This window comes from Ovis aries, chromosome 3 (genome assembly GCF_016772045.2).
Source record: "Ovis aries strain OAR_USU_Benz2616 breed Rambouillet chromosome 3, ARS-UI_Ramb_v3.0, whole genome shotgun sequence".
Taxonomy (NCBI): Eukaryota; Metazoa; Chordata; class Mammalia; order Artiodactyla; family Bovidae; genus Ovis; species Ovis aries.
In genome coordinates, this window is record NC_056056.1 from 131,960,490 (window position 1) to 131,987,820 (window position 27,331).

The 27,331-nt window shown below is 47.2% G+C and overlaps 1 protein-coding gene across 1 annotated transcript; it reads left to right on the forward strand.

Annotated features, from left to right (window-relative positions):
- Window positions 1-1,903: 1,903 nt before the first annotated feature.
- On the forward strand, window positions 1,904-4,791 carry GLYCAM1 (glycosylation-dependant cell adhesion molecule 1). The gene is made up of 4 exons (XM_004006268.5): window positions 1,904-1,967; window positions 2,943-2,987; window positions 3,804-4,028; window positions 4,522-4,791. Exons 1-4 carry the CDS (start codon window positions 1,904-1,906, stop codon window positions 4,650-4,652), a joined length of 465 nt encoding a protein of 154 aa, XP_004006317.2. The 3' UTR covers window positions 4,653-4,791.
- The last annotated feature ends 22,540 nt before the right edge of the window (window positions 4,792-27,331 follow it).

The following is a 27,331-nucleotide window of genomic DNA, read 5'->3' on the forward strand; positions in this document are numbered from 1 at the left end:
GGGCCAAGAGATAAAGTCAGAAAGGTGGAGCACCTCGAACACATGCCCAACGCGTTTGGACTTTACCCTGTGATTGGTGGATGGTCATTAGACACTTCTGAGTAGGGAAGAGGGCTTGATTAATCCTCCAGCATTAGCACTAGAGTGGAGACAGACTGGACGCCAGAAGGGCAGTGAGAAACAGTGGGAATTAGCCTAAGCTGGAGATGGTGGAGGCCTGAACCTGCCAATCATGAAGTGTGTTAGAAATCAAGCCCACAGGGCTACAGACACGTACCGGAGAACACTGTGAACACCCTCCTCTGTCCCTGCCCTGTTTCCAAGTGCCCTCTAAGAGGGGAGGTGGCCCATCAGTGGGGGAAACTGGGGAGGAAGGAGAGGTGCGAGGCAGCCCAAGACAAACTGCCTTCACTTCACAGCCTCGCTTAGGGAGAGAGCAGTGCCCAAGTCATTGGAGGAGGACTGCTAGCCCCCTGGGCTCTTCCCTCCTGCAGCCAGAGAGAAGGGAAGGCCCTGGTTGACACAACTCACAGCTCTCTGTGGTCCACAGGTGGGACCTTACCCTCTGCGGGACCCCCACATGCCCAGCAAGCCATGCTTTCTGCTGAGGACAGGAAGTTCAGTCACAGGGACAGCAGCCCTCACCTTCCTGGACATGATCCAAAAACAGGCTCCAGAGGGATCATCAAATCCTCCAGCCAGAGGAGGGCACAGGAGGTCAACCGGTTCGGTTCCAGGCCCAGGAACAGGCCTCAGGCCCTAGGTGCATCCCCCACCACCTCTCCAGATGCCTCTGGGAGTCCTGCTATTCCATCTCTTCTGCTTCTAGAACTACCAGCCCCTGTATGATAAGACATAGGGTCTAGAGTCAGACTAACATAGGTTCAAATTCACCCAGGTGTGTGACCTTGTGTAAGTTGCCTCACCTCCATGAATGTGTTTTTTTGTTTGATAAATAGCATATATTTTAACAACCATCATGACTTAAATAAAAGATCCCATATGCACAAACTCAAGACAATGTCTGGCATATAGCTGGAATCCCTATAAAAGCCTGGCCCTGGAACTTCCCTGGAGGTCCAGTGGTTAAGAATTTGTCTTCCAACGCAAGGGATGTAGGTTCAATGCCTGGTGGGGGAACTAAGAGCCCACACGCCATGGGGCAAATTAGGCCTGTGCACCGCAACTGGTAAGTCCATGTGCCACAGTTGGAGAATCCACACGTCGCAACAGAAGGTCCCGCATGCGACTAAGACTCAGTGCAGCAAATATATAAATAAAAATAAATATTTTTTAAAAAATCCTGGCCCTTTCTTTCCTGAATGCCTGGGGAGTGTTCATCTGTAGCCCCAGAGGATAGCCTAGCCCTTTCTTTATTCATTCACTCTGCTCATCTAATCTGTCCCTACTCTCCTGGGGAGATAGATATTAATTTAATGATCACTTAAACAAAAGTAAAATTTTATCAGTAATACGTACCATGAAGGAGGGAAACTCAAACCCTGGTAGTTACTTTGAATGTGTTTTTTTGTTTGACAAATAGCATATATTTTAAAAACCATCATGATTTAAATAAAAGATCCCATATGCACAAACTCGAGACAATGTCTGGCATATAGAGAGCCTGGGGCTGGCTCCCTTGGCACATTCCAGGCCAGGGGGAGTGCTGGCACCTTGCTTTCCTGTTAACTGGTTTCCCAGAAGTTCCAGTTCCCCAAAACATATGTATTCAGAATAGGGAAATGGGGAGGGGAAACCTGGTTTGTTCCCAGGTCCAATCCTGAACTAGGTTCCCAGAGCCGATCCCTACCCTCAAATAAATAAGGCCCCTGCCAAGCAGCAGCCTCCTCAGCAGCACCAAGCAGCCTGCCCCGGGGAAAACGGTTGCTGCTACAGCCCCACCATGAAATTCCTCTGCGTCTTGCTTCTGGCCAGCTTGGCCGCCACCTCTCTCGCCATCCTTAACGGTGAGTCTGGCTTCCATCAACCTCCCCCTGTCCCCTGGGGTCATTAAGCCTTGGCTGGAGAGGCCGCAGTGCTCCAAAGGCCTTTCCTTAATCCTTGTGATGTGTTGTGTGAAGAGGTCAGGAGATACAGTCAGAACCAAACATTCACACCTGGATAAACTTAGGGACGGAGGCAGGGAGCTAGGACACGTGACCCCAGGAATCCTGCACCCTAGAAAACCTGCAGCTGGGGCCAGAGGGGCCAAACAGAACCCAAATCAGGGCAGACTATGGGTCAGCAGAGATTCAGATTAGATCCCAGGTTCAGATGATGCTGGAAACCCCCGGTAGAGTCACTACCCCTCCATGGAGCTTTCTGCTTTCCTCTGTACAGTGAGGCCAAGACATAGACACACATACATTCAACAGCTATTTATTGAGCACCTAATGTATGCCAGACACATAGTTCTAGATGCTTGGAATACACTCTCAAAATACAGAGATATCGGTCATCATTGAGATTACACCCTAGGGGAATAAACCAACAGTAAGCACATTAACGGAGAAGACGATGGCACCCCACTCCAGTACTCTTGCCTGGAAAATCCCACGGACGGAGGAGCCTGGTAGGCTGCGGTCCAAGGGGTCACAAAGAGTCGGACACGACTGAGCGACTTCACTTTCACTTTTTACTTTCATGCATTGGAGAAGGAAATGGCAACCCACTCCAGTGTTCTTGCCTGGAGAATCCCAGGGATGGAGGAGCCTGTAGGCTGCTGTCTATGGGGTCGCACAGAGTCAGACATGACTGAAGCGACTTAGCAGCAGCAGCAGCAGCAAGCACATTAAATAAGGGCCAGTGTGTTAGAAGTGCGAAGGAAAACATAAAACATGGTAAGGGAGAGAAGAATGCTGGGGCAAAAGGGGCTGCATAAGAGCATCTCACATGTTAAATGTCTTCAGAACTTTGGAAAATTTAACTGTTTTATTTTTCAGAGCCAGAAGATGAAACCCACCTGGAAGCTCAGCCCACTGATGCCTGTAAGTCTCACACTGGCACCCTTTAAAGTAAGTCAGTGGTGGTAAAGGATTGTTCAATGAGTGACGAACAATGACGAATTCTCCACCTGAGAAAGAGGTGGAGCAGAGATAATCCCTTCTGATGTTGGATCTTAATCCTTCCTACAGCACTAACTGGCCAAGCTCTAGGGGCCAGAAGCTCTTTGAACAGCACTTCATGCTGGTTAGTCATTGGAGATGGGTATGGAGACTACATCTCACACCTGAATGCTAGCAGGTGAGGAGTTTCAGCTCACCCTGAGGTGAGGCTGCTTCTGGGGCTCCTCGGTCCCAAGCTCCCTATCCCACAAAAACCTTGAACATTGCAGGATTCTGCTTTGTGGATTATCCGTAAATATGGTTTAGTCTCAGGCTAACTTCCTACACACACACACACACACACACACACACACACACACACACACACACACACACACACACAATTTACATGGCAAAAGCCAGAGAAGGCAGACTCAAGCAATTCCCAAATGAATTTCAGGGGGAAAAAACTGAACCCCCTCCTATGCACCAGACAATGGGACAGGTATTTGCATAGCTATTCTCTTTTCACTAGGAAGGTAAATTTGCTAAAAGTGCAGTTCCTAGTCAAAGGCATCCAAAACCAGGTGCTTGTGGATTTGGATGCTGGCATGGGACGTCAACCCTGCTCTATGATAACTGGGCAATGACTCAACCCTGGCGGCCACCAGTATTCAGGGAGATAACAGAGCACCGACTGGCTACTCCTCACCATGAGCTCTTTCTCTGCCCTCACCTCCTCCATCATCTTGGTCCCAGCTGCTCAGTTCATCATCAGCAACCTCCAGATCTCCACTGAGGACCTTTCTAAGGAGCCTTCCATCTCCAGAGAAGATTTGATTTCCAAAGAGCCAAATGTGATCAGATCTCCCAGGCAACCACAGAATCAGAATCCCAAGCTGCCTCTATCCATACTCAAGGAAAAACATCTCAGAAATGCTTCCCTTGGATCAGAAGAGACTACAGAGCACGCTCCCAGTGATGGTAAGAGATGGGGGAAGTGGGAAGGGGCTGGGAAAACAGTAAGCAGCAAAGGAGGGTGGAAATGGTTGGGTTAGAAGAGAAAGGAAGCTGTAGCAAAAAGGAATGAGAGAGGAATTGAGAGAGTAGCATTGAAATATATACGGTACCATTCGTAAAGTAGACAGCTAATGGGAAGTTGCTGTATGACACAGGGAGCTCAACCTGGTGCTCTGTGACAGCCTAGAGGGGTGGGATGCAGCGGGAGGTGGGAGGGAGGGAACATATGTATACCTATGGCTGATTCATGTCGATGTATAGCAGAAGCCAATACAACCATGTAAAGCAATTACCCCCCAATTAAAAATAAATGAAAAAACATTTTAAGAAATGAGAGTGAAAAGCAAATCAAAGAACCCATTAGTTGCCTTTGCCAGCACTGTGGCAAAGTGTGGGGGAGCTGTGAGGGTGCAGGGCAATAGCTCTTCCCTGACTTTTCTCTCCTGAAATTCCCCAGCATCCACCACAGAAGGAAAACTGATGGAGCTCGGTCGTAAAATCATGAAGAATCTGGAAAACACAGTGAAAGAAATCATAAAATATCTGAAAAGCCTATTCCCTCCTGCCTCTGAAGTCGTGAAGCCGTAGTAATGGGGATGCCCACAGCCCAGGTGGGCCGCTGCCAGTGCCTGCAGCACCCACACCACTTGCCCCATCACCACCACCTCTCAGCTCCTCCAGTCCTTTATTAAAGCCTTGCATCCCAAGCCTGGCTCTGTGTTGGCTTTGTAGCACCAGGAAGGAAGGCCCAAGGCCCCCACTCTGCCAGGATTCTTCCTTTAGTCACCCCATTTGATTTTAAACTCCTCCTCCACCACCACCGGCTTCTCTGATGGTTCCGTCGATAAAGAATCTGTCCGCAGTGCAGGAGGCCTGGGTTCAGTCCCTGGGTGGGGAAGATCCCCTGGAGGTGGGCATGGCAACCCACTCCAGTACTCTTGCCTGGAGAATCCTCATGGACAGAGGAGCCTGGCAGGCTATAGTCCATGAGGTTGCAAAGAGTCGGACATGATTGAGCAACTAACACACACTTACTTACTTACTTACTTACTTACTTACTTCCTCCTCAGTTTACAAATGTGTTCAAGTCTCCACATCCCAAAATATTCTTTGTGAAGTCTTGGCCCTTCTCTCCAGCTGCCCCTCCACCTCACACACCACTGCCCCCAGGCTCCCTCACCCACCATGCCCACCTCACTGGCCTGTAGTCTACCTTGCCCACCCACCAGCCTGCAGCAACTGCTCTCCCAAAGCCCACTGAGCCCAGTGAAACTTGTGCCTGTTTCACAGTCCTGATGCTCTTCACTCTGTCTGTAGAACTGGACAGAAGATTCTAGAATGTTCTTCTCAGGGAGATGCTGCTCTGCCCTGGTTCTCCAAGCTCCAGGTTCAGGTCCCTGCACATTCTGTGACTGCATGCTGTGCTCCCAGGCCCCATCCAGTGCCTTCTCATTCCTTCTTCACTTTTCTTCCTCATCTATACCCTCATCTGCCAAGACTTCTGCTTCTACTCAGGGTGGGCGACTCCATCTATACACACAACAAACATCCACCAAGTGCTTCCTACGTGCCAGATTCATCTACAAATGTGTGCCAATCTCCCTCAACTGCAGCCAGTTTTCACTGTCAAGGCATATGGAACTCATTGTGGGGGGAAGAGCATGGGAAAATAAAGTAATACACCTCTTTTTTCTTGCAACTGGAGAGAAGACTCTTCACTCCAGGACAGATGGGATGACAGGAAGGGAGACGTGAGATAATAGAGCTTGTTCTTGGCATAGAGCTCCTAAAACCCTCATAACTTCCTAAGTGATGAGCACATTTAGGAGCATCTCTTATTCTAACATTTGGTCTTTGGCCACATCTATGACAGGCCCCTAAAACCCTTGTATATTCCTAAGTGATAAGGGCACTAGGAACATCTTTCATTGTATTGAAGCATCTCTGGGTGAGCTCCTGGATGGCAAACCGTGGGTAGAAGCTGGGAATTTTCAGCCCCTCCCCCCACTTGTCCAGAGTGAGGGCAGGGCCTGGAAATGGAGTTAATAATTGATCATGCCTATGTGAAGAAGCCTCCATAAAATCCCGATAGTGCTGGATTCAGAGAATTTCCAGGTTGGGAACACATCCACGGACCAGGAGGGTGTGCAGCTCAACTCCATGGGGACGGAAGCTCCTACCACGGACCCTCCCAGACCTTGCCCTGTGTATCTCTCCACCTGGCTGTTCATCAGTATCTTGTATCACATCTTTTAATAAGTTGATAAATGTGTTTTCCTGAGTTCAGACATCAGGGCCATTATGTGTCCAAAATCTAGTGCATGGCTATTTGTAGGGTTTTTTCCAGGGCTAAGGAGGAGGCCAAGAAACTCTTAGTGAAGAGTTCAGAGTGCAAGAGAAAGATATTGTGGAAATGCCTCTTGAGTGCACAGAGGCTCTCCAGTACTGCTGCGCCTGCTCCTTGGGGAAGAGCCTGTCTGGTCAGTGCTCCTTTTGAATGTGGTCTTCAGTGGGCAGCTCATGGCAGAACAGGGGCAGAAAGCTAGCTTACTCAGTCAGGGCAGAATACAGTTGGAACACAAGAGGTGATGGCTAGGCATCTCCACAACAGTTTCCTCCTGACAGGTGGGGACACTGAGCTCAGCCAATCAAGCTGCTAATGCTTGCACCGCACATAGGAGAAACTCAGTGGTACCTGAGAAAGTAGCACCTCACCAGGATGCTCTCAGTCTATGCCATCTCTTTCCCAACATGTGAATTTAAACTCCAACCAAGAGAAACCTCCAACTGTTACGGAGTCCAAGCTCTCTGTGCTAGCCACATGACAAGCCAGTGAATCGGAGACAAGGCGTTGAGTCAGCTCACCAAGAAGACGGCAGACTAATGTCTCAAAATAACCACCTTATAGGGGTCTGGATGCCAGGTTCTTTTGAACCCCCAGAGATGGGGGGAAGTGAGGAAACAAACCATGCTGCTGCTGCTGCTGCTAAGTCGTGTCAGTCATGTCCAACTGTGTGATCCCATAGACAGCAGCCCAACAGGCTCCTTTGTCCCTAGGATTCTCCAGGCAAGAACACTGGAGTGGGTTGCCATTTCCTTCTCCAATGCATGAAAGTGAAAAGTGAAAGTGAAGTCACTCAGTCATGTCTGACTCTTTGCGACCCCATGGACTGTAGCCCACCAGGCTCCTCCATCCATGGGATTTTCCAGGCAAGAGTACTAGAGTGGGTTGCCATTGCCTTCTCCATATAAAGGCCATTAATCTTGTAAATATCTCCTAGAATGGCAAGGGGAGGGTGTGGGGAGAGGAGAGGGATGAGTTAGTTTCTTCCTTCCTGCCATCTACATGTAGACGGGGTTCTGAACAAAGGCACTTTACTTTAACAGCCAGGCAAAGTGGCTGGATTCTGAGGCAGACCATTATGTATGATTATAATAACAAAAGCAATGGAAAGCAAGTTAAGGAAACAGTTCCAACCTGGAGTCAGAATTGGCTTTTCTCTGCAACACAATGGAGGATTGATTTGGGTGTCAATTTTGCCATAGAGGGATGAGGGCATGCCTACTATGTCTTCTCTCAAAGAGGGGCACTTAAGACATTTTGTCATCCTGCAATACGTAGAAATTTAAAATAATTCTGCCGGTAGTTCCAATTTAACTCAGATGTGACTACATCTATTTCTTTCCTGATTAATTCCCCTTCGTGTATGTTTCATCTTCTCAGTGACTATGTGTCCTGACGCCACAAATTCCTAGGTGTGGGCATGGGCAATACACACACCACTCAAATAACCATGGCTGTTTAAAAGTTATCTACCTAATGACACTCACACTGCTCCCACCAAACCACCTGGTCCTTTCCTCCCTCTTGCTGGGCAACTGTCTACACTAGTTCCCTGGGTCCATGCTCCCTCTAGCGGCCTCACTCCACTTTGCATTGTCAAATCTACCCCTTCGTCCTTCATCATCTAGAAACGAATATTGTGCTCCTTTCCAGTTCTGCCCTTAAAATCATTGAGGTGTGAAAATATTTCCTTTTTCTCTTCATACATCCCAAGCATACTCTCTAAAATCTCAACATTTTTCTCAAGAAAATCTTCTTTTCCCCTAGTTTGAGCAATAGAACTTCCTTCTTTTTCTCCTTCCCCTTACTTGCTGACTTTTCTCACTACGAGGCCAACACTTGTATCTCACATGGACCCCACGCCTGCTTGATTTCCTGAATAAGTCTGATTTCTAGAGACAGAATGTTCCAGGTACAAGATTTGTTCATTTCTCTCTTATCTTTCATTTTGTGATAATTCCAAATTGAGTTTTTTTCCACTTTCACACACATTGGCATTTTCTCCATATGGGGGGTCCTGGTCTGTTTGTCAGCATGAGGTCCACCACACCTCTGTGGTTAATCCCACAGCAAGTTGCATAACGTCTGAATACACAGGGCCAACTTAATAAAGGTACAACTCCAAGCCAACTTGAAACTGTGTAGCAGGAAATAATTCTAGGAACCTGGGGACAGGCCATAAGCAAAACCCCTCCACGGTTCCTTCTGTGACCCTAGGTGAAATTAACAATAGCATAGATAATCAGGACCTGGGACACTCAACTGAGCATCACTTACTCATGCTCCTACTAAAGATGAGCACAAATAATCTGAAGTAAAATTAAGTTTCGTGCTCTGTACCCACATGGAACTGTGATAATTTCCTTCCAGCTTCAACTGTACCTATAAAGCTGCAGGCCAGAGGTAACTTCAGAGCCTGTTGCCTTTTTAAATCCACTGTACTGGGTCCTCACAGGCTTCCCCGGTGGCTCAGTTGTAAAGAATCCTCTTGCAATGAAGGAGACTGAAGAGATGGGAGTTTGACCCCTGGGTTGGGAAGATCCCCTGGAGGAGGCCACGGCAGCCCTCTCCAGTATTCTCGCCTGGAGAATCCCGTGGACAGAGGAGCCTGGCGGGCTACAGAGTCCATAGGGTCGCCAAGAGTCGGACACGACTGACGTGACTGAACACACAAACACGCAGGTACTGGGTCCCCATAGGCCAGTCCTTGATTTTACCATCAGGGCCATAGGAAGGCCCAGCATGTTGTCATCCCTCCCCACTCTGAATCTGGTCTGTGGAGAAAGCACCCAGAGAACAGAGGGCAGAAGGGAGACAAAGTATCAGTTTTATTTATGACGGTTCCAGAGCCAGACAACAGCACTCTGCCCTCCCTGGCCAGCTGAGCTGGAAAGTACAATTGAGACAGGAGACTGAAAAGGGCATCCTCTCCTTCCTGCCTGCCTAAGCCCCTGCACAGAGAGGGAAAGAGCAGACATTCTCAGGGGAGAGGCGGGGCGGGGAAGCCTATCCAAGTGTGTATGTTTGCATTAGGAGAGGGCAGCAGGAAATGGCAACCCACTCCAGTGTTCTTGCCTGGAGAATCCCAGGGAAGGGGGAGCCTGGTGGGCTGCCATCTATGGGGTCGCACAGAGTCGGACACGACTGAAGCAGCTTAGGAGCAGCAGCAGCAGAGAAAGAGACAGTGCTATTCAGGAACGTTCCTGTTTATGCATCAACTCCACTCCTGGGTGAAACATGGCCTGAGAAATGTTCTGCCGTACCAGCTGCCATAGAGTCTCATCCCACAGACACCGAGAGAAAAAGTTTTTCATCTTGTATTAGTTTTCTCTTTTTTGTTGAAGCATAGTTGATTTACAATGCTGTGTTAGTTTCCGGTGTGCAGCAAAGTGATTCAGTTATATATATATAGGTATGTACGTACATCAGTTCAGTTACTCAGTCATATCCGACTGTTTGCGACTCCATGAATCGCAGCACGCCAGGCCTCCCTGTCCATCACCACCTCTCGGAGTTTACCCAAACTCATGTCCATCGAGTCAGTGACGCCATCCAGCCATCTCATCCTCTGTCATCCCCTTCTCCTGCCCCCAATCCCTCCCAGCATCAGAGTCTTTTCCAGTGAGTCAACTCTTCGCATCAAGTGGCCAAAGTATTGGAGTTTCAGCTTCAGCATCAGTCCTTCCAATGAACACCTAGGACTGACCTCCTTTAGGATGGACTGGTTGGATTTCCTTGCAGTCCAAGGGACTCTCAAGAGTCTTCTCCAACACCACAGTTCAAAAGCATCAATTCTTCGGTGCTCAGCTTTCTTCACAGTCCAACTCTCACATCCATACATGACCCCAGGAAAAACAATAACCTTGATTAGATGGAGGTACATGTATACATACATATACAGTGGCTACACTTTGCTGGAGCAGCTGTGAAGAGATACCCCACATCCAAGGTAAGAGAAACCCAAGTAAGACGGTAGGCTCTGAGAGAGGGCATCAGAGGGCAGACAGACTGAAACCACAATTTCAGAAAATTAGCCAATCTGATCACATGCACCACAGCCTTGTCCAACTCACTGAAACTAGGCCATGCCGTGAGGGGCCACCAAAGATGGACGGTCACGGTGGAGAGGTCTGACAGAATGTGATCCACTGGAGAAGGGAATGGCAAACCACTTCAGTATTCTTGCCTTGAGAATCCCATAAATGGTATGAAAAGGCAAAAAGACAGGATACTGAAAGATGAACTCCCCAGGTCGGTAGGTGCCCAATATGCTACTGGAGATCAGTGGAGAAATAACTCCAGAAAGAATGAAGGGATGGAGCCAAAGCAAAAACAATACCCAGTTGTGGATGTGACTGGTGATAGAACCAAGGTCCGATGCTGTAAAGAGCAATATTGCATAGGAACCTGGAATGTCAGGTCCATGAACCAAGGCAAACTGGACATGGTCAAACAGGAGATGGCAAGAGTGAACATCGACATTTTAGGAATCAGCAAACTAAAATGGACTGGAATGGGTGAATTTAACTCAGATGACCATTATATCTACTACTGTGGGCAAAACTCCCTTAGAAGAAATGGAGTAGCCATCATAGTCAACCAAAGAGTCCAAAATGCAGTACTTAGATGCAACCTCAAAAACAACAGGAAGATCTCTGTTCATTTCCAAGGCAAACCATTCAATATCACGGCAATCCAACTCTCTGCCCTGACTACTAATGCTGAAGAAGCTGAAGTTGAATGATTCTATGAAGACCTACAAGATCTTCTAGAACTAACACCCCAAATAGATGTCCTTTTCATCATAGGGAACTTGAATACAAAAGTAGGAAGTCAAGAGATACCTGCAGTAATAGGCAAATTTGGCCTCAAAGTACAGAATGAAGCAGGGCAAAGGCTAATAGAGTTTTGCCAAGAGAACACACTGGTGGTCATAGCAAACACCCTCTTCCAACAGCACAAGAGAAGACTCTACACATGGACATCAACAGATGGTCTATACTAAAATCAGATTGATATATTCTTTGCAGCGAAAGATGGAGAAACTCTACAGTCAGCAAAAACAAGACCAGGAGCTGATTGTGGCTCAGATCATGAACTTCTTATTGCCAAATTCAGACTTAAATTGAAGAAAGTAGGGAAAACCACTAGACCATTCATGTATGACCTAAATCAAATCCCTTATGATTATACAATGGAAGTTAGAAACAGATTCAAGGGATTAGATCTGACTGAGTGCCTGAAGAACTATGGATGGAGGTTTGTGACATTGTACAGGAGGCAGTGATCAAGACCATCCACAAGAAAAAGAACTGCAAAGAGACAAAATGGTTGTCTGAGGAGGCCTTACAAATAGCTGTGAAAAGAAGAGAAGCAAAAAGCAAAGGAGAAAAGGAAAGATATACCCATTTGAATGCAGAGTTCCAAAGAATAGCAAGGAGAGATAAGAAAGCCTTCCTCAGTGATCAGTGCTAAGAAATAGAGAAAAACAATAGAACGGGAAAGACTAGAGATCTCTTCAAGAAAATTAGAGATCCCAAGGGAACATTTCATCCAAAGATGAGCTCAATAAAGGACAAAAATGGTATGGACCTGACAGAAATAGAAGATATTAAGAAGAGGTGGCAAGAATACACAGAACTGTACAAAAAAGATCTTCATGACCCAGTTAATCACGATGGTGTGATCACTCACCTAGAGCCAGACATCCTGGAATGTGAGGTCAAGTGGGCCTTAGAAAGCATCACTACGAACAAAGCTAGTGCAGGTGATGGAATTCCAGTTGAGCTATTTCAAATCCTGAAAGATGATGCTGTGAAAGTGCTGCACTCAATATGCCAGCAAATTTGGAAAACTCAGCAGTGGCCACAGGACTGGAAAAGGTCAGTTTTCATTCCAATCCCAAAGAAAGGAAATGCCAAAGAATGCTCAAACTAACACACAATTGCACTTATCTCACATGCTAGTAAAGTAATACTCAAAATTCTCCAAGCCAGGCTTCAGCAATACATGAACTGTGAACTCCCAGATGTTCAAACTAGTTTAAGAAAAGGCAGAGGAACCAGAGATTAAATTGCCAACATCTGCTGGATCACTGAAAAAGCAAGAGAGTTCCAGAAAAACATCTACTTCTGCTTTATTGACTATGCCAAAGCCTTTGTTTGTGTGGATCACAATAAACTGGAACGTTCTGAAAGAGATGGGAACACCAGACCACCTGACCTGCCTCTTGAGAAACCTGTATGCAGGTCAGGAAGCAACAGTTAGAACTGGACATGGAACAACAGACTGGTTCCAAATAGGAAAAGGAGTATGTCAAGGCCGTATATTGTCACCTTGCTTATTGAACTTATATGCAGAGTACATCATGAGAAACGCTGGGCTGGAAGAAGCACAAGCTGAAATCAAGATTGCTGGGAGAAATATCAGTAACCTCAGATATGCAGATGACACCACCCTTATGGCAGAAAGTGAGGAGGAACTAAAAAGCCTCTTGATGAAAGTGAAAGAGGAGAGTGAAAAAGTTGGCTTAAAGCTCAACATTCAGAAAACGAAGATCATGGCATCCAGTCCCATCATTTCATGGCAAATAGATGGGGAAACAGTGGAAACAGTGTCACTTTATTTTGGGGGGCTCCAAAATCACTGCAGATGGTGACTGCAGCCATGAAATTAAAAGATGCTTACTCCTTGGAAGAAAAGTTATGACCAACCTAGACAACATGTTCAAAAGCAGAGACATTACTTTGCCAACAAAGTTCCGTCTAGCCAAGGCTTTGGTTTTTCCAGTGGTCATGTATGGATGTGAGAGTTGGACTGTGAAGAAAGCTGAGTGCCAAAGAATTGATGCTTTTGAACTGTGGTGTTGGAGAAGACTCTTGAGAGTCCCTTGGACTGCAAGGAGATCCAACCAGTCCATTCTAAAAGGAGATCAGTCCTGGGGGTTCATTGGAAGGACTGATGTTGAAGCGGAAACTCCAGTGCTTTGGCCACCTGATGTGAAGAGCTGACTCATTTGAGAGAACAGCATTGAAACATGTGTGTTATCATATGTGAAACAGATCACCAGTCCAGGTTCAATGCATGAGACAGGGTGCTCAGAGCTGGTGTACTGGGATGACCCAGGGGGATGGGATGGGGAGGGAGGTGGGAGGGGGGTTCAGGATGGGGAACACATGTACACCCATGGCTGACTCATGTCAGTGTATGACAAAACTACTGCAATATTGTAAAGTAATTAGCCTCCAGTTAAAATAAATAAAATTTTTTAAAAAGAAAAGACCTTGATGCTGGGAAAGATTGAGGACAGGAGGAGAAATGGACGACAGAGGATGAGATGGTTGGATGGCATCACTGACTCAATGGACGTGAGTTTGGGTAGGCTCTGGGAGTTGGTAATGGACAAGGAGGCCTGGTGTGCTGCAGTTCATGGGGTCGCAAAGAGTTGGACACGACTGAGTGACTGAACTGAACTGAACTGACTGATATACATACATGTATATCTGTTCTTTTTCATATTCCTTTCCATAACAGTTTATCAAAGGATGTTGAATATAGTCCCCTGTGCTTGTACAGTAGACTTTGTTGTGTATCTGTTTTATATAGCATGCATCTGCTAATCCCAAACTCCTAATTTATCCCTCCCCTACCCACTTTCCTCTTAGTAATCATAAGTTTGCTTTTTTATGTCTGTGAGTCTGTTTCTGTTTTGTAAGTAAGTCCATTCATATCCTAATTTAGGTTCCACATATAAGTGATACCATATGGTATCTGTCCTCCTCCTGACTTATCTCACGAGGTCCATCCATGCTGCTGAACTGGCATTATCTCATTCTTTTCTATGGCTGGATAATATTCGCTGTGTGTGTACCACATCGTCTTCATCCATTCACCTGTTGGTGGCCATTTAGACTGCTTCCATGTCTTGGCTATTGTGAATAGCACTGTTACGAACACGGGGGTGCATATATTTTTTCAAATTAGAGTTTCCTCTGGATGTATGCCTGACAGTGGGGCTGCTGGATGGTGTGGTAGCTCTATTTTTAGTTTCTCAAGGAATCTCCATGCAATTTTCCATAGTGATGGCACCAATTTACATTCCTACCAACAGTGTAGGAGGGTTCCCTTTCTGTCACCCCTTCTCCAGCATCTGTTATTTGCAGATGATGGCCATTCTGACTGGTGTGAGGTGACACTTCATTGTAGTTTTGATTTGCATTTCTCGAATAATTAGTGATGGTGAGCATCTTCCCATGTGCCTATTGGCCTTCTGTATGTCTTCTTTGGAGAAATCTCTATTTGGGTCTTCTGCTCATCTTCTGGTTGGGTTGCTGAACTTTTTTGTTATTGAGTTGTAGGAACTGTTTGTATATCTTGGAAGCTAAGCCTTCGTCGGCCAATCACCTGCAGATGTTTTCTCCATTTTGTGCGTTAGGTTTTCATTTTGTTTATGGTTTCCTTTGCCGTGGAAAAATTTATAAGTTTGATTAGGTGCCATTTGGTCTTGGGGTGTTTGTTTTTGGTTTTATTTTGGTTTTGATTTATCTTCTATGGCTTTGGGAGACTGATCTGAAAAAACACTGGTATAATTTATGTCAGAGAAAGTTTTGCTGAGTTCTCTTCTAGGTGTTTTATGGGGTAATCTTATATATTTAGACCTTTAAGTCACTTTGAGTTCATTTTTGTGTATGGTGTGAGGGAGCTGTATTCGTTTTCTAATTACAAATGACCACAAATGTACTGGCTTAAAACAACACAAATTTATCATCTTGTAGTTCTGGAGTTCAGAGGTGCAAGATGGGTCTCACTCAGGCTAAAACCAAGATGTCAGCAGAGCCACATTCCTTTTTGAAGGCTCCAGGGGAGAATCCACTTTTATGTCCAGCTTCTGGGGGTCACCCACATTCCCTGGGTCATGGTCCCATTCTCTCACTTTCAAACCCAGCAACATCCAGCCAAGTTCTCACTTTGCTATCAATCTGTTTCTCTATTCTGAATCCCTCTTCCGCACTAAGGTGCCTTATGATTTCACTGGATCCACTCAGATAATCTGGGATAATTTCACTGTCTTAAAGCCAGTTGATCAACCTTAACCATCTAAATCCTTATTTCCCCTTTGCCACATAATCTCAGATATTCACAGGCTCTGAGAAATCTCCAGTTCAAGAATCCCACGCTCCACCTACAACCTCCTGAGAAGTCCACGTGCATTCACCTTGCCCAGACCTCCAATCTACTGATTCTGCCATGATTTCCATGTAGCTAATGACTACATTTCCCAGACTTCCTTGCAGCTAGATGTGACCCTGTGACTAGACTGTGGCCAGTAGGGTATAAGCAAATATGACAAAGGCAATTATGGGCGAGGTCCTTGACAAAGGAGTGTGTCCTCCCCTTCTCTCTTCTCCGCTTCGCAATGACTGGAATGAGATGAGGGGTGGGCGTTGGAGCAGCCATCATAAACCACTAAGTAGAAGCCACATTAAAAAAAAAAAAAAAAATAGTAGCAGAGACTTCCCTGGCGGTCCAGCAGTTAAGACTCAGAACTCCCAATGCAGGGGGCTCAGGTTTGATCACTGGTCAGGGAGCTAGATCCCACATGCCACAACTAAAGATCCTGCATGCGGCAACTAAGACCTCGTACGGACAAATTGAAAAAAGGAAAAGTTGCGAGACAGAAAAAGCCTGAATCTTGACTATTGCAGAGCCACCACACTACCCCTGTTTAACTTTTGTTAAAGCTGCCAGTATTATGACCTTATTACTGCATCTGAACTAGTATCTTAATATACTTGTCCACTTCATCTTGCTAGCTCACTAAATATAACCTCCATATAATCAATTATTCAAGCCAAAAACCTGAGTCAGTTTTGATTCGTGCTTTTTCTTCAGTCCTCACATCAATAAGGCTTTGAATTCTATCTCCAGGATATATCTTGACTTCCTCCCTCTCTCACCTTCTCCTTAGTTCCACCACCGTGATTCATCACTTGGATGTCAGCAACAGCCTCCTGACTAAACCTCTCTACCTCCACCCTTACCCCTTCCGAGCCACCCTCCCTTCAGCATTTAGACAAGTGATATTTTCAAGGTATATACCTAATCAGGTCAGCCAGTCTGCTGCTTAAACCCTTAAGTGTTCTCCAGTTGCACTTTCAGGCAGAATCCAGACCCTTTCCCTGGGCCTGCATGCTGCCACCTATATCTCCCCCCCACCTCATCCCGCCCTACTTTTCTACTCCATACTGCACAGCCATGCTGGCCTCCTTTGTGCGACACGGTGTTTTTCAGCTCAGAGCTTTCACCCTCATGGCCGCGCCCTCTGCTTAGAACCCCATTCTTCTTGCTCTTTGCTTTGCTGACTCCTGCTCATCCTACACGTCTCAGCTGAAACATCTCTTCTCAGGGAGAGCTTTCTCAGCAGCCCGACTCAGTGCCCAGCCCATCTCCCTTTCCACCAGTTACTTCTGTCACCCACCCCTGTTTATTCCCTCATTGTACTTACTGTGCTCCGACATTATTTATGTACTTGTTTACTTGTGTATATGGTTTCCACCTCAGGAACATGTAAGCTCCATGAAGCCTGAGAACTTGTCAACCATTAGCATTCACCGTTTTCTCCCTGGTGCCTTGAACAATAATAACTGGGCAAACAGTTGGAGTCCAACGAATGAGGCTGAATTGACTTCATGAGTGAATGGAATGAATGAATGACCGGATGAATGAGTGATGAATTTAGCCACTCCTTTCCCAGGAAAGAACAGGTAACAAACCAAGAGAAGCTGGAAGTGTTCACTCAAAATCCCATGCCCTGGGGAATAAGGGAGCAAAGTCCTCTAATGGAAAGAGGCACGGGGAGAGGGCTGCAGATAACGGTCTCCCTCCCTGACAGTGGTTGGGAAGAAAAGATCCCGGGAAGGGCTGAGAAGCCTTTGCTCAGAGGTCCGGTGCTCGCTTCCCCAGCCTCTACAGGATTAAGGCAGATATGAGGCCACCTTCCCAGAGAACAAGGTGCAGCATCAAATATACAGGCTCTGCAGCGTGGAAGCCTGAGGTTGCGTCTTAAGAAGGGCTTCTCAACACATGTACAGATAGTTGCTGTTGTTTAGTCTCTAAGTCTTGTCCATCTCTTTGTGACCCCATGAACTATAGCCCATCGGGCTCCTCTGTCCATGGGATTTCCCAGGCAAGAATACTGGAGCGGGTTACCATTTCCTACTCCAGGGGATCTTCCCGACCCAGGGATCAAACCTGTATCTCCTGCATTGGCAGGGGAATTCTTTACCACTGAGCCACCAGGGAAACCTCTGTACAGGTAGGGGAACCCCAGAATCAGGACTTTCTTTTACTGGGGGTGAGGGAAGGATCTTTAAAAAGAACATCCCCCTCTAGACTTCCTACATAGAATCTGCAGTTCAATCACGGGGAGACAGGAGGGAGACAGAACACCTCCACAGAGCCTCCTGCCTGCACTCCCTCACCCAGTGAGACAGGAAAGCTAAGGCTTCTTTCTGGGTGTCTGGCCCAGGACCAGGACAGACACTGGTTCCCTCCACTGTCGGCTCCATCTCCCCTGTCCCAGGGGCCCTTCTCCTCCAAGGGGAATCACAGAAGCTTCCATTCATAGACTCCAATGCACAGTTTCAGAACAACGTAGGATCCCAAAGAAGAGTCCTTAAAGGTCCAACTCTGGGCCTAATGTATGGAGCCCCCAGACAGCCTCTGGGTACTTCCAGAGACTGAGATCTCCTTATACACATGCAGCTTCTTCCAGGTTTGGGCAGCTCTGCTTACAAGAGGGTCTTCCTCCCAGGCAGCTGAAATCTTTCTTTCACACCAGCGTCACTAGTTCAGGCTGGTTGTTCCCACGTGACAACCTTTGAAACATCTGAAGGCAAGTATCATTCTAATAATAAATGCTGCCATTTAATGATGCTTACCAGGCTAAACATTAGCTTACCAGGCTAAATGTTTACTGTGCTAAACATTTTATGTATATTATCTCATTCAGTCCTTGCTGCATCCCTATCTTGGAGGACTTATTGGTCCCATTCTGGAGATTAGGGGAAAAGCTTGAGAAGTAATCAGCCCAGGGTCACCCAGGTATTGGAAGAATCGGGATTTGTTCCAAGGCCAATCTGACTCCATCCAAAGCCCATGCCCCCACTTCTCCTGTTATGCAAGGTCATCCATCCCTAACAGAGTTGTCTTTAGTCCTGGCTGGATGACAACAAATCCTTCAAGTGCTTCTTCTCTGAGAAGCTCAGGGCACCCATCTCCCCATTTGCTCAGAGAACTTCCACTTTCAATAAAACCCTTGCGATATCTAGTCTCAGACCTTCTTCTGGAGGCTGGAGAGTGAAAAGGGAAGCTCTGCTTCTGTGACAGCAGAAAATGGGAGTCTTTCCAAAAGTCCCCCACTGGGCCCCAGTGCCCCCTCAGTCCTCAAACAGCCCTGATGACCCACCAGTTTCCACTACCCCTACCTCCCTTATCACCTATCAACTCCCCTGTCTCCCAGGATTTGTCAGTCTGGCTCCTCCTTATCTCATGCCTCTTCTACCCTAAAGGTCCACTCACCTTTAAACAAACCCAGCTCCAATTTCCCCTCCTCCGGGAAGCCTTCTCCAGCTCCTTCCCCTTCCTCAGTGCTCCCAAAGCCCTCACTCTTCCTATTTCCAGCTTCACTGAGATATAACTGACATATAACACTGTATACACTTAAGGTGTACAATGTAATGACTTGAGATATATATATATATATATATACATATATATATATATAATGAAATAAGTACCACAATAAGTTTAGTTAGCACATCCATCACCTCACATTGCTACAATTGTATGTGAGTGTGCGCGATAAGAACATCTAAGATCAATTCTCCTAGCAACTTGCAAACACGCAATACAGTATTGTGAACTGTAGTCACCATGCCGTATGTTACATCCCAGAACTTGTTTATCTCACAGCTGGAAGAAGGCCCCTTTGGATCCCCTTCATCCATTTTCGCCTCCCCCACCCCTGGCAACAGGTAGCCTACTCTCTGTGTCTATGGATTTGCTGCAAAGCCCTTGTTTCTGCCTCTACAGCAGCAGCTGCTCTTTTGCATTTCATCATGTCTCCTGCAGCTCCGGCTAGGCTTCTCTGGGGCAGAAAGTGTGGATTTAATGACTAGGCCCGTCACAGAGCAGGTGTTTGCTAACTGGATGCTACTGTCAAATGCAGACTGACATCTTTGATCCTTCAACTGGAAGAACGGTGGTTAGACTGCAGAAAGTCAAAAAGCAAGGCCAACACTGAAGAACCAGTTGAGATACCAGAAGAGTGAGCCCCTCCACGTGGCCCAGCACCTGAGCACCACCTGGTCTCCAGGAATTGAATGAAAGAACCCAGCCCCAATGAGTCCAAGGAACAAAACAAGGTTTGAAGCAGGATCTGCTTCTCTCTGGTGACCATTCCACCTCAGGGCTATGTGCTTGGTATTCTCTCCTTCCTGACACAGAGAAGATGCTAGTATGAATTTAAAACCTAATGGCCCTTTCTCCAGGCACAATCTTAACTGTCCCAAATGATTTTGTAACAGAATACTAAAATCAGAATTTCAACTGGGCACCAAGATACCATAGATGACATTTCAAATCATCATATGAAGAATTTCAAAAGAAATGTTTAAGAACTAGTTTCTGACCCCCAGATCAAGGCTACAAAAAGGATCAAGGATACAAAAAGGCATCATTTTAGGGAGAGGAGGTATTAGCAAGACAGTAACAAGGAAGTGTGTGTGCGCTTAGTCGCTCAATCGTGTCTGACTCTTTGCAACCCCATGGATTATAGCCCACCAGGCTTCTTCATCCATGAGGATTCTCCAGACAAGAACACTGGAGTGGGTTGCCATGCCCTCCTCCAGGGAATCTTCCTAACCCAGGGATTGAACCCAGGTCTCCTGGATTGCAAGCTGATTCTTTACCATCTGAGCCACCAGAGAAGCCCAAGTCATTAAGTCATGTCTGACTCTTTGGGACAACATGGAATAGTCCATGGAATTCTCCAGGCCAGAATACCAGAGTGGGTAGCCATCCCCTTCTCCAGGGGATCTTCCCAACCCTGGGATCAAACCCAGGTCTCCCACATTGCAGGTGGATTCTTTACCAGCTGAGCCACCAGGGAAGCCCAAAAATACTGGAGTGGGCAGCCTATCCCTTCTCCAGTGGATCTGCCCAACCCAGGAATCAAAGCAGGGTCTCCTGCATTGCAGGCGGATTCTTTACCAGCTGAGCTACCAGGAAGGGATGGGGTTAAACCAGAGTATATCATATCTTACAGCAGTAGAATACCAGGCAGTAAGAGAAATTGCAACATGCACTAGACAAACTTAAGAACCAGAGCATACATTCCAGAACCCTTCTGTGTTCTCTTTATTGATGCTTAGCGGAAAGGTGAACTATGACCTCCTAGGTCTTCAGGTGGAAAGAATAAGTCTCAGTAATTAATGATTTTAAAAAGAAAAAGACTGCAGAAACAAACAACTATTTTCAGGAAAAGAAGTAACCATAGGAAAGATAATAAATCAGTCTAAAAACGTCCAATTCAGAGACTTCCTTGGTTGTCCAGTGGTTAAGAATCTGCCTTCCAATGTAAAAGACATGGGTTTGATCCCCAGCTTGGGAACTAAGATCTCACATGCCGCTGGGCAGTTACTGAGCCAGGCACCACAACTAGAGAGAAGCCACAGCAGAAAATCCTGCATGCCTCCATGAAGAACCCTCTAGGTGCAACTAAGACCTGACACAGCCAAATAAATAAATACATTTTTGAATAACAAAAATGAAGGCACTCAGTTCTGTTTCAAAGGTAAAGATCAACCTGAAGCACATTCTTGAGCTGTTCTGCAGGATCCAAAGCCCCTCAACCACTCAACCAGCAGATTCACTGGAGCCCAGGGAATGAGGATGCTGACCTTGGCTGACCCTCATGACTTCACTCAATGAGCTGCCCGGATTTTGTCAGCCTAGAGTGCCCTGTGCCTCATTTTAATGCTAAAACCTCCCCTCCAAGGACCGGAATTGCCGCCATGTTTGAACATGCAACCTATGTTTGAACATGTCACACTGCACATGCATGTCTGGAATTCCACATCTACATGGATGATCACATTCAGCCTTTCGTGAATATGCATGCATTTTAGCTTAAAACTTCCCTGATCCTGCTGTTATCGGAGACAACACTTTGAGAGCTATCTCCGTGTCTCCTTACCTGTCACAAGTAATAAATTCTTCTGCTTGAATCAAAAGTACTTGATGTGTTCATTGGCTAAGCACCCCAAGCAATGGATCCATTGCATCCGGTAACAAAGGGAGGATTTTGCAAGGAGGAAATGCATGCAGGAAGCTGTGCTGTGAACCCCATCCCCTCTCTCCAGGGAAAGGGAGGGGACCTACCCCCTTACAGGAAGCCTAGTGGATGCTAGCATGGTTTCCCCAACAACAGAATATGTGGCCCCTAGAGTGAGGGGGGTGGAAGTATCCTGGGGCATGGATGCTTTCCAGAAGTTTAGAAGGAGAGACAAGGACGAGGGATCAGCCTGTGAGCAGGCTAGCTAAGCTGGTGCCTTGTGGCAGCCTGGGCTCCCAGAGTTTGCCTGGCCAGGGAAGAACCGAGTCCCCGGTCCTGGGAGAGAAACAGATGTGTCCCCATACATCCATGCTGGGTGCTTCCAACACAGCTTCCTCAGGGCACAGAGACCTTAGCAGCTGAGGAAGGAGGCTCAAGTTCCCAGGATAAGGACATACAGGTGGACGGGGCTGCTCGCAAAGCTCTGAGGAGCCAGGAAAGCACCCGTGCGAGAATGGTCAGCAGAGAACATCCGAGAGGAAGGGCAGGAGCACTGCCAGCTGAGGGAGGAGGAGGCTGAGCGCCAAAGGACGTAAAGGCTCACCTACCCCTTCCTGTCTGCTCTGCACCACCCGCACCGGGCAGGGCTGGGAAGTGGGGGCAGGGGAGGAGGGAGCCGAGAAGCCCGCCGCTGGCCCCTTCACAGCCGCCAGCTGAAGCAAGGCCCAGCAGGCTACGGAAGAGTGGTGGTAAATAGAATATTATGCTTAGTGAAACGAGTCAGAGAATGACAAATACTAAATGACATCACTCGTGTGGAATCTAAAAAATAATAAAATCAATCTATATGCAAAACAAGTAGACTCATAGACATTGAGAACAAATTCATGGTTACCAAAGGGGGGAGGAAAGGAGAGAGGGACAAATTACAAGTATGGGATTAACAGATACATACTACTACACATAAAATAGATGAGCAACAAAGATGTACTGTATAGCACAGAGAATCATACCTAATATCTTGTAACAACCTATAGCAGAATGTAATATGCAAAAAAAAAAACCAGAAACAAAACTGAATCACTATGTTGTACTCCTGAAACGAATGCAATATTGTAAATCAATTGGACTTCAATTTTTTAAAAAAGACTAAAAGAACAGCAAGCCAAAAAAAAAAAGAACACTTAAGTTTCAGGTTTTGGTTCATATATTGATTGATGTGGTCATTGTAATTTCTGAATTGAGCCTGTCTCTTATCTGAGAGCAAGCAGAACAGTTAAAAGGCTTTCCTGGGTTTTCTCCAAGGAGCAAGCAAATAAATTCTCCCTGCCCACCAGCCCGATAAAGTATAAAGGATTGCATCATGAAATCAAACTCATCAGGTATTCAAAGTGCAACTTTATTCTCCTATTACAGGACAAGTTGAGGTTTTCATATAATATATAGTATATAACATACACAGAAATACGTGTAATATAGAATATGTACAATGTATAATGTAATGGGGTTACACTCTCCCCTGCAACGGGACTAAATTACAGGGACCCAGGGTTTCCCCTTCAAAGTCCCTTCAGCCTTCTTTCCTGCAGTCCAGAGCACCCCTACTCCCATCCCTTCGTCTCTGTCCCATCAGTAGCCTTTCTTTCTAGGCTTCCTGAGGGCCAGTCCACCCCCACCCATGGGTCCTGAGCACTTCCTCTCCTCCTTGGGGAGGGGAGAGATCTCCCGCACCAGCTCCAGCACAGCCTCCTGGAGCACTCACCACCTCCCTGCCCCACTAGGCACTCTCACCATCTGTCATGGGTTGAAGAGTCTCAAAAATGTTCACGTCTACCTAGAACCTCAGAATGTGAACATACTTGGAAACAGAGTCTTTGCTGCTGCTGCTGCTAAGTCGCTTCAGTCGTGTCCAACTCTGTGCAACCCTGTAGACAGCAGCCCACCAGGCTCTGCCGTCCCTGGGATTCTCCAGGCAAGAACACTGGAGTGGGTTGCCATTTCCTTCTCCAATGCATGAAAGTGAAAAGGGAAAGTGAATTCGCTCAGTCGTGTCTGACTCTTAGCGACCCCATGGACTGCAGCCCACCAGGCTCCTCTGTCCATGGGATTTTCCAGGCAAGAGTACTGGAGTGGGGTGCCATTGCCTTCTCCAGGGTCTTTGCAGATGTAGTTAATTAAGGATCTTGAGGGGAAATTATCCTGGATTTAGGGTGGGTCCTAAATCCAACAACTGATGTCTTTACAGGAAGAGGAGAGGACGCAGAAAGACATACAGTAGGGAAGAAAGCCATGTAGAGAAAGAGGGAGAGACTGGAGTTACGTTGCCACAGCTCAGGAACGCCTGTGGCCATCAGAAGCTGAGCGAGGCAAGGAAGGATTGTCTCTGAGAGACCTCAGAGGCAGCAGGGCCCAGCTGACACCTTGATTCCAGGCTCCTAGTCTCCAGAACCGTAAGAGAATAAATCCCTACTGTTTTAAGCCATCCAGTTAGTGGGACGTCGTGACAGCAGCCCGAACTAACACACCGTCTCCCCCTGTTCTTCTGGCTGGAGCCGCATTCAAGGGCCAACCCCTGGCAAGAGGAATGCCAAGGCTTGGGCTGGGGCCCAGTGACCTCTGCCAAGCCTGGGAGGAGTCGGGGAGGAGGATGGGCTGTGACTTTCAAATGACCCCTTCCATCCTGCTCTTGCTGAGCAGCCCCAGGAGAAACCAGGCATCTGCTCCCCAACCACCCACCCTCAACAACGCCCCATCCCTCCTAACTCGTAGTAACCTACCTCAGTCCAGTCCTGTGGCTGGGGAATTTTCCATCCCACTCCCAAGTCAAAGTCATTAGATTTAATCATTAACAGGGCGGGTGTTAATTAGCAGGACAGGGTGATCATCCATGCTGATGAGGACACAGCTGGCCATCAAGAACAGCTGACCAGATAAGGGTGCGGAGAGCAGGCTCTGGCTAAAAAGGGGCAGGGGGTGCTCTGCAGACCCCTTCCCAAAGCCCCCACTTCTTTATTTTTCTTTTTTTTAAATTTATTTTAATTGGAGGATAATTACTTTACAATATTGTGATGGTTTTTGCCCTACACCAGTATGAATTGGCCATAGGTATACAGGTGTGCCCTGCACCCCGAATCCCCCTCTCACCTCACTCCCCACCCTATCCCTCCCGGTTGTCACGGAGCATCGACTTCAGGTGCCCTGTGAAGCTCCCATTTCTTTATCCCTGCCTTTTCCGGAGTCAAAGGAGAAAACACTAACTAAGGTGACCTCCTTGCTACTCATGTTCATTTCTCAAGAGCTTGATGGGTGCCAGGCACTGAGCTAGTCACTCCTGTGGACATCACCTCATCCCATCATCACTAGGATAATAGAGGCATTAATACCTGTTATTTACAGATGAAGAAACTGAGGCTCAGAAAGGGTAAGCATCTTGCCCAACATGGCAGAGCTGGGATCTGAACCCAGGAGACTGTTATCCAAGCGATCAGAGGTCACATTGACCTTCCTCCTTCCCCAACTGCACCTCATCCTTGCACTTTCACTTTACAATATCTATCATTTATAATAATATAATATATAATATCTATTATTATAATCACTTACTCACCCGACTCCACCTGGAGCCCTGCTAGGCCGTAAGATGCCAGTGGACAGAGACTGTACTTGTTTTGTGCTCCACTGTATCCCCAGCACTGAACACAATGCCTGGGACACATGAATACCTGAAAACAATTTGTTGGAAATATAAATTCAACCTGTTAGAGAATTGAGGTAGAAGGCGAGAGATTGGGTCTTCTAGACTGGTGATGATCACAGGGCTAAATCATATCTCAGGAGGTCCTGGGGTCCATGCCTCTGTGTCAGGTCCGGCTGTGGCCCTGCCATAGCCTTCAAATCTGGGGAAAGTATGGCCTCGGGTTTGAGTCCCTGAGAGAGCTGCTGCTTCTCTCTTGGCCTCAGTTTCCCCTCTTGAGCTCAAGGGGGTGGGTTTGGCTGATCTTTAAGTCTCTTCCATCTCGACCAGTCTTGTGGTTCAAGAAGAGGCAAAGCACTTGGGAAATGAGCATTCCTCGGTTTGAATCACCAGCTCTGGCCCCATTCCCAAGAGTGCCAGCTGCAAGGGGGTGTGCACCCAAGCCTGGTAGAATTGCAATGACGGGATTTTTCACAGGCAAGCTAGGACCCATGCAGTTGGGGGAGGCTGGGCCTTCTGAGTCCTCCCCTAAGAGGCCACACATCTACCCCAGTGGTGCTGCTGGGGCTCGCAAGAAGCTCTGGAAACTTCTCTTGGGGAGATGCCTTCTAGATGGGGCTTGGAGCCCAGGGAACAGACAGTCTCACCACAGGGTGCCCACACCTTGGCTCTAGGTCCAGTTCTGCTCCTCACCTGCTTCCCCTCCTTCTTCATAAGGCACAGCCCCTAAAGACTCTCCCTCGTTTCCAGAACAGCAGAGCCACCCCAAAGGAGAAAGATTGGCTCCCCAGTAAGGATTTACAGAGCAGATGCCACACATTCTGAGCTGATTCCAAAAGAATTTCCAGAGATGTTTGAGAAACTGCAGCAAATTGGTGGGAACATATGGCTTCCCAGGGGGACCACTTGGCTAGAGCTCTCACTCCTACGGGTGTGTAAAGTCTCAGCTGAGTGTGTGCAAGTGTGCACGCATCATGTTTTCAACAGACAGGAATTCCGCCCTGCCACACTGGCCAGCAGGGAGACACAAAGATAGAGGTAAGGGCTCCAACTCCTGGGTTCTAACCCTAATTCCGAGACTTCCTGCCTGTGTGACAGTGTGTGTGTTCAGTCACTTCAGTCATGTCCGACTCTTTACAACCCTATTGGACTGTTGCCCACCAGGCTCCTCTGTCCACGGAGTTTCCCAGGCAAGAATACTGGAGTGGGTTGCCGTTTCCTTCTCCAAGGGATCTTCCACACCAGGGATTGAACCCGTGTTTCTTATGTCTCCCACAACAGCAGGTGGGTTCTTCACCATTAGCACCACCTGGGAAGCTCTTGTGTACATGTGTTGGTCGCTCAGTCATATCCAACTCTTTGCAACCCCATGGACTGTAGCCCACCAGGCTCCTCTGTCCATGGAATTCTCCAGGCAAGAATATTGGAGTGGGTTGCCACGTCGTTCTCCAGGGGATCTTCCCAACCCAGGGATCGAACCCAGGTTTCCCGCATTGCAGGTGGATTCTTTACCATCAGAGCTATCTGGGAAGACCGCCCACGTGACGGGAGCATACCTAACTCAGAATGACAAAAATTAGAACAGGAAGAAACCTGCACAATCACCTGGTCTTCCTCATTTTACAGATGAGGAAACCAAGCCCAGTGTGTGTGTGTGTGTGTGTGTGTGTGTGTGTGTGTGTGTGTGTGTGTTGGGGAGAAGGGCGAGTGATTGCTCCAGGATGGCCCAGAGAGTTGGAAGCAAGGGGAGGAATTGAACTCTGACCTCCCAAATCCCAACCCAGACAGACCTTCCCAGCATCACCTCTCTACACGCCCTTGCTTTTGAAAAGTAAAATAAAGATCATAATTCTACCCTTCTTCCTGGTTGGGTGTGGGGATTCGTGAATTAACAT

Bases quoted from the DNA above. Each gene is read 5' to 3' on its own strand.
- GLYCAM1 (XM_004006268.5), top strand. From the start codon at position 1,904: ATGAAATTCCTCTGCGTCTTGCTTCTGGCCAGCTTGGCCGCCACCTCT. The intron at 2,988-3,803 runs GTAAGTCTCACA...TCTTGGTCCCAG, and splicing joins AGCTCAGCCCACTGATGCCT to CTGCTCAGTTCATCATCAGC. The intron at 4,029-4,521 runs GTAAGAGATGGG...GAAATTCCCCAG, and splicing joins AGAGCACGCTCCCAGTGATG to CATCCACCACAGAAGGAAAA.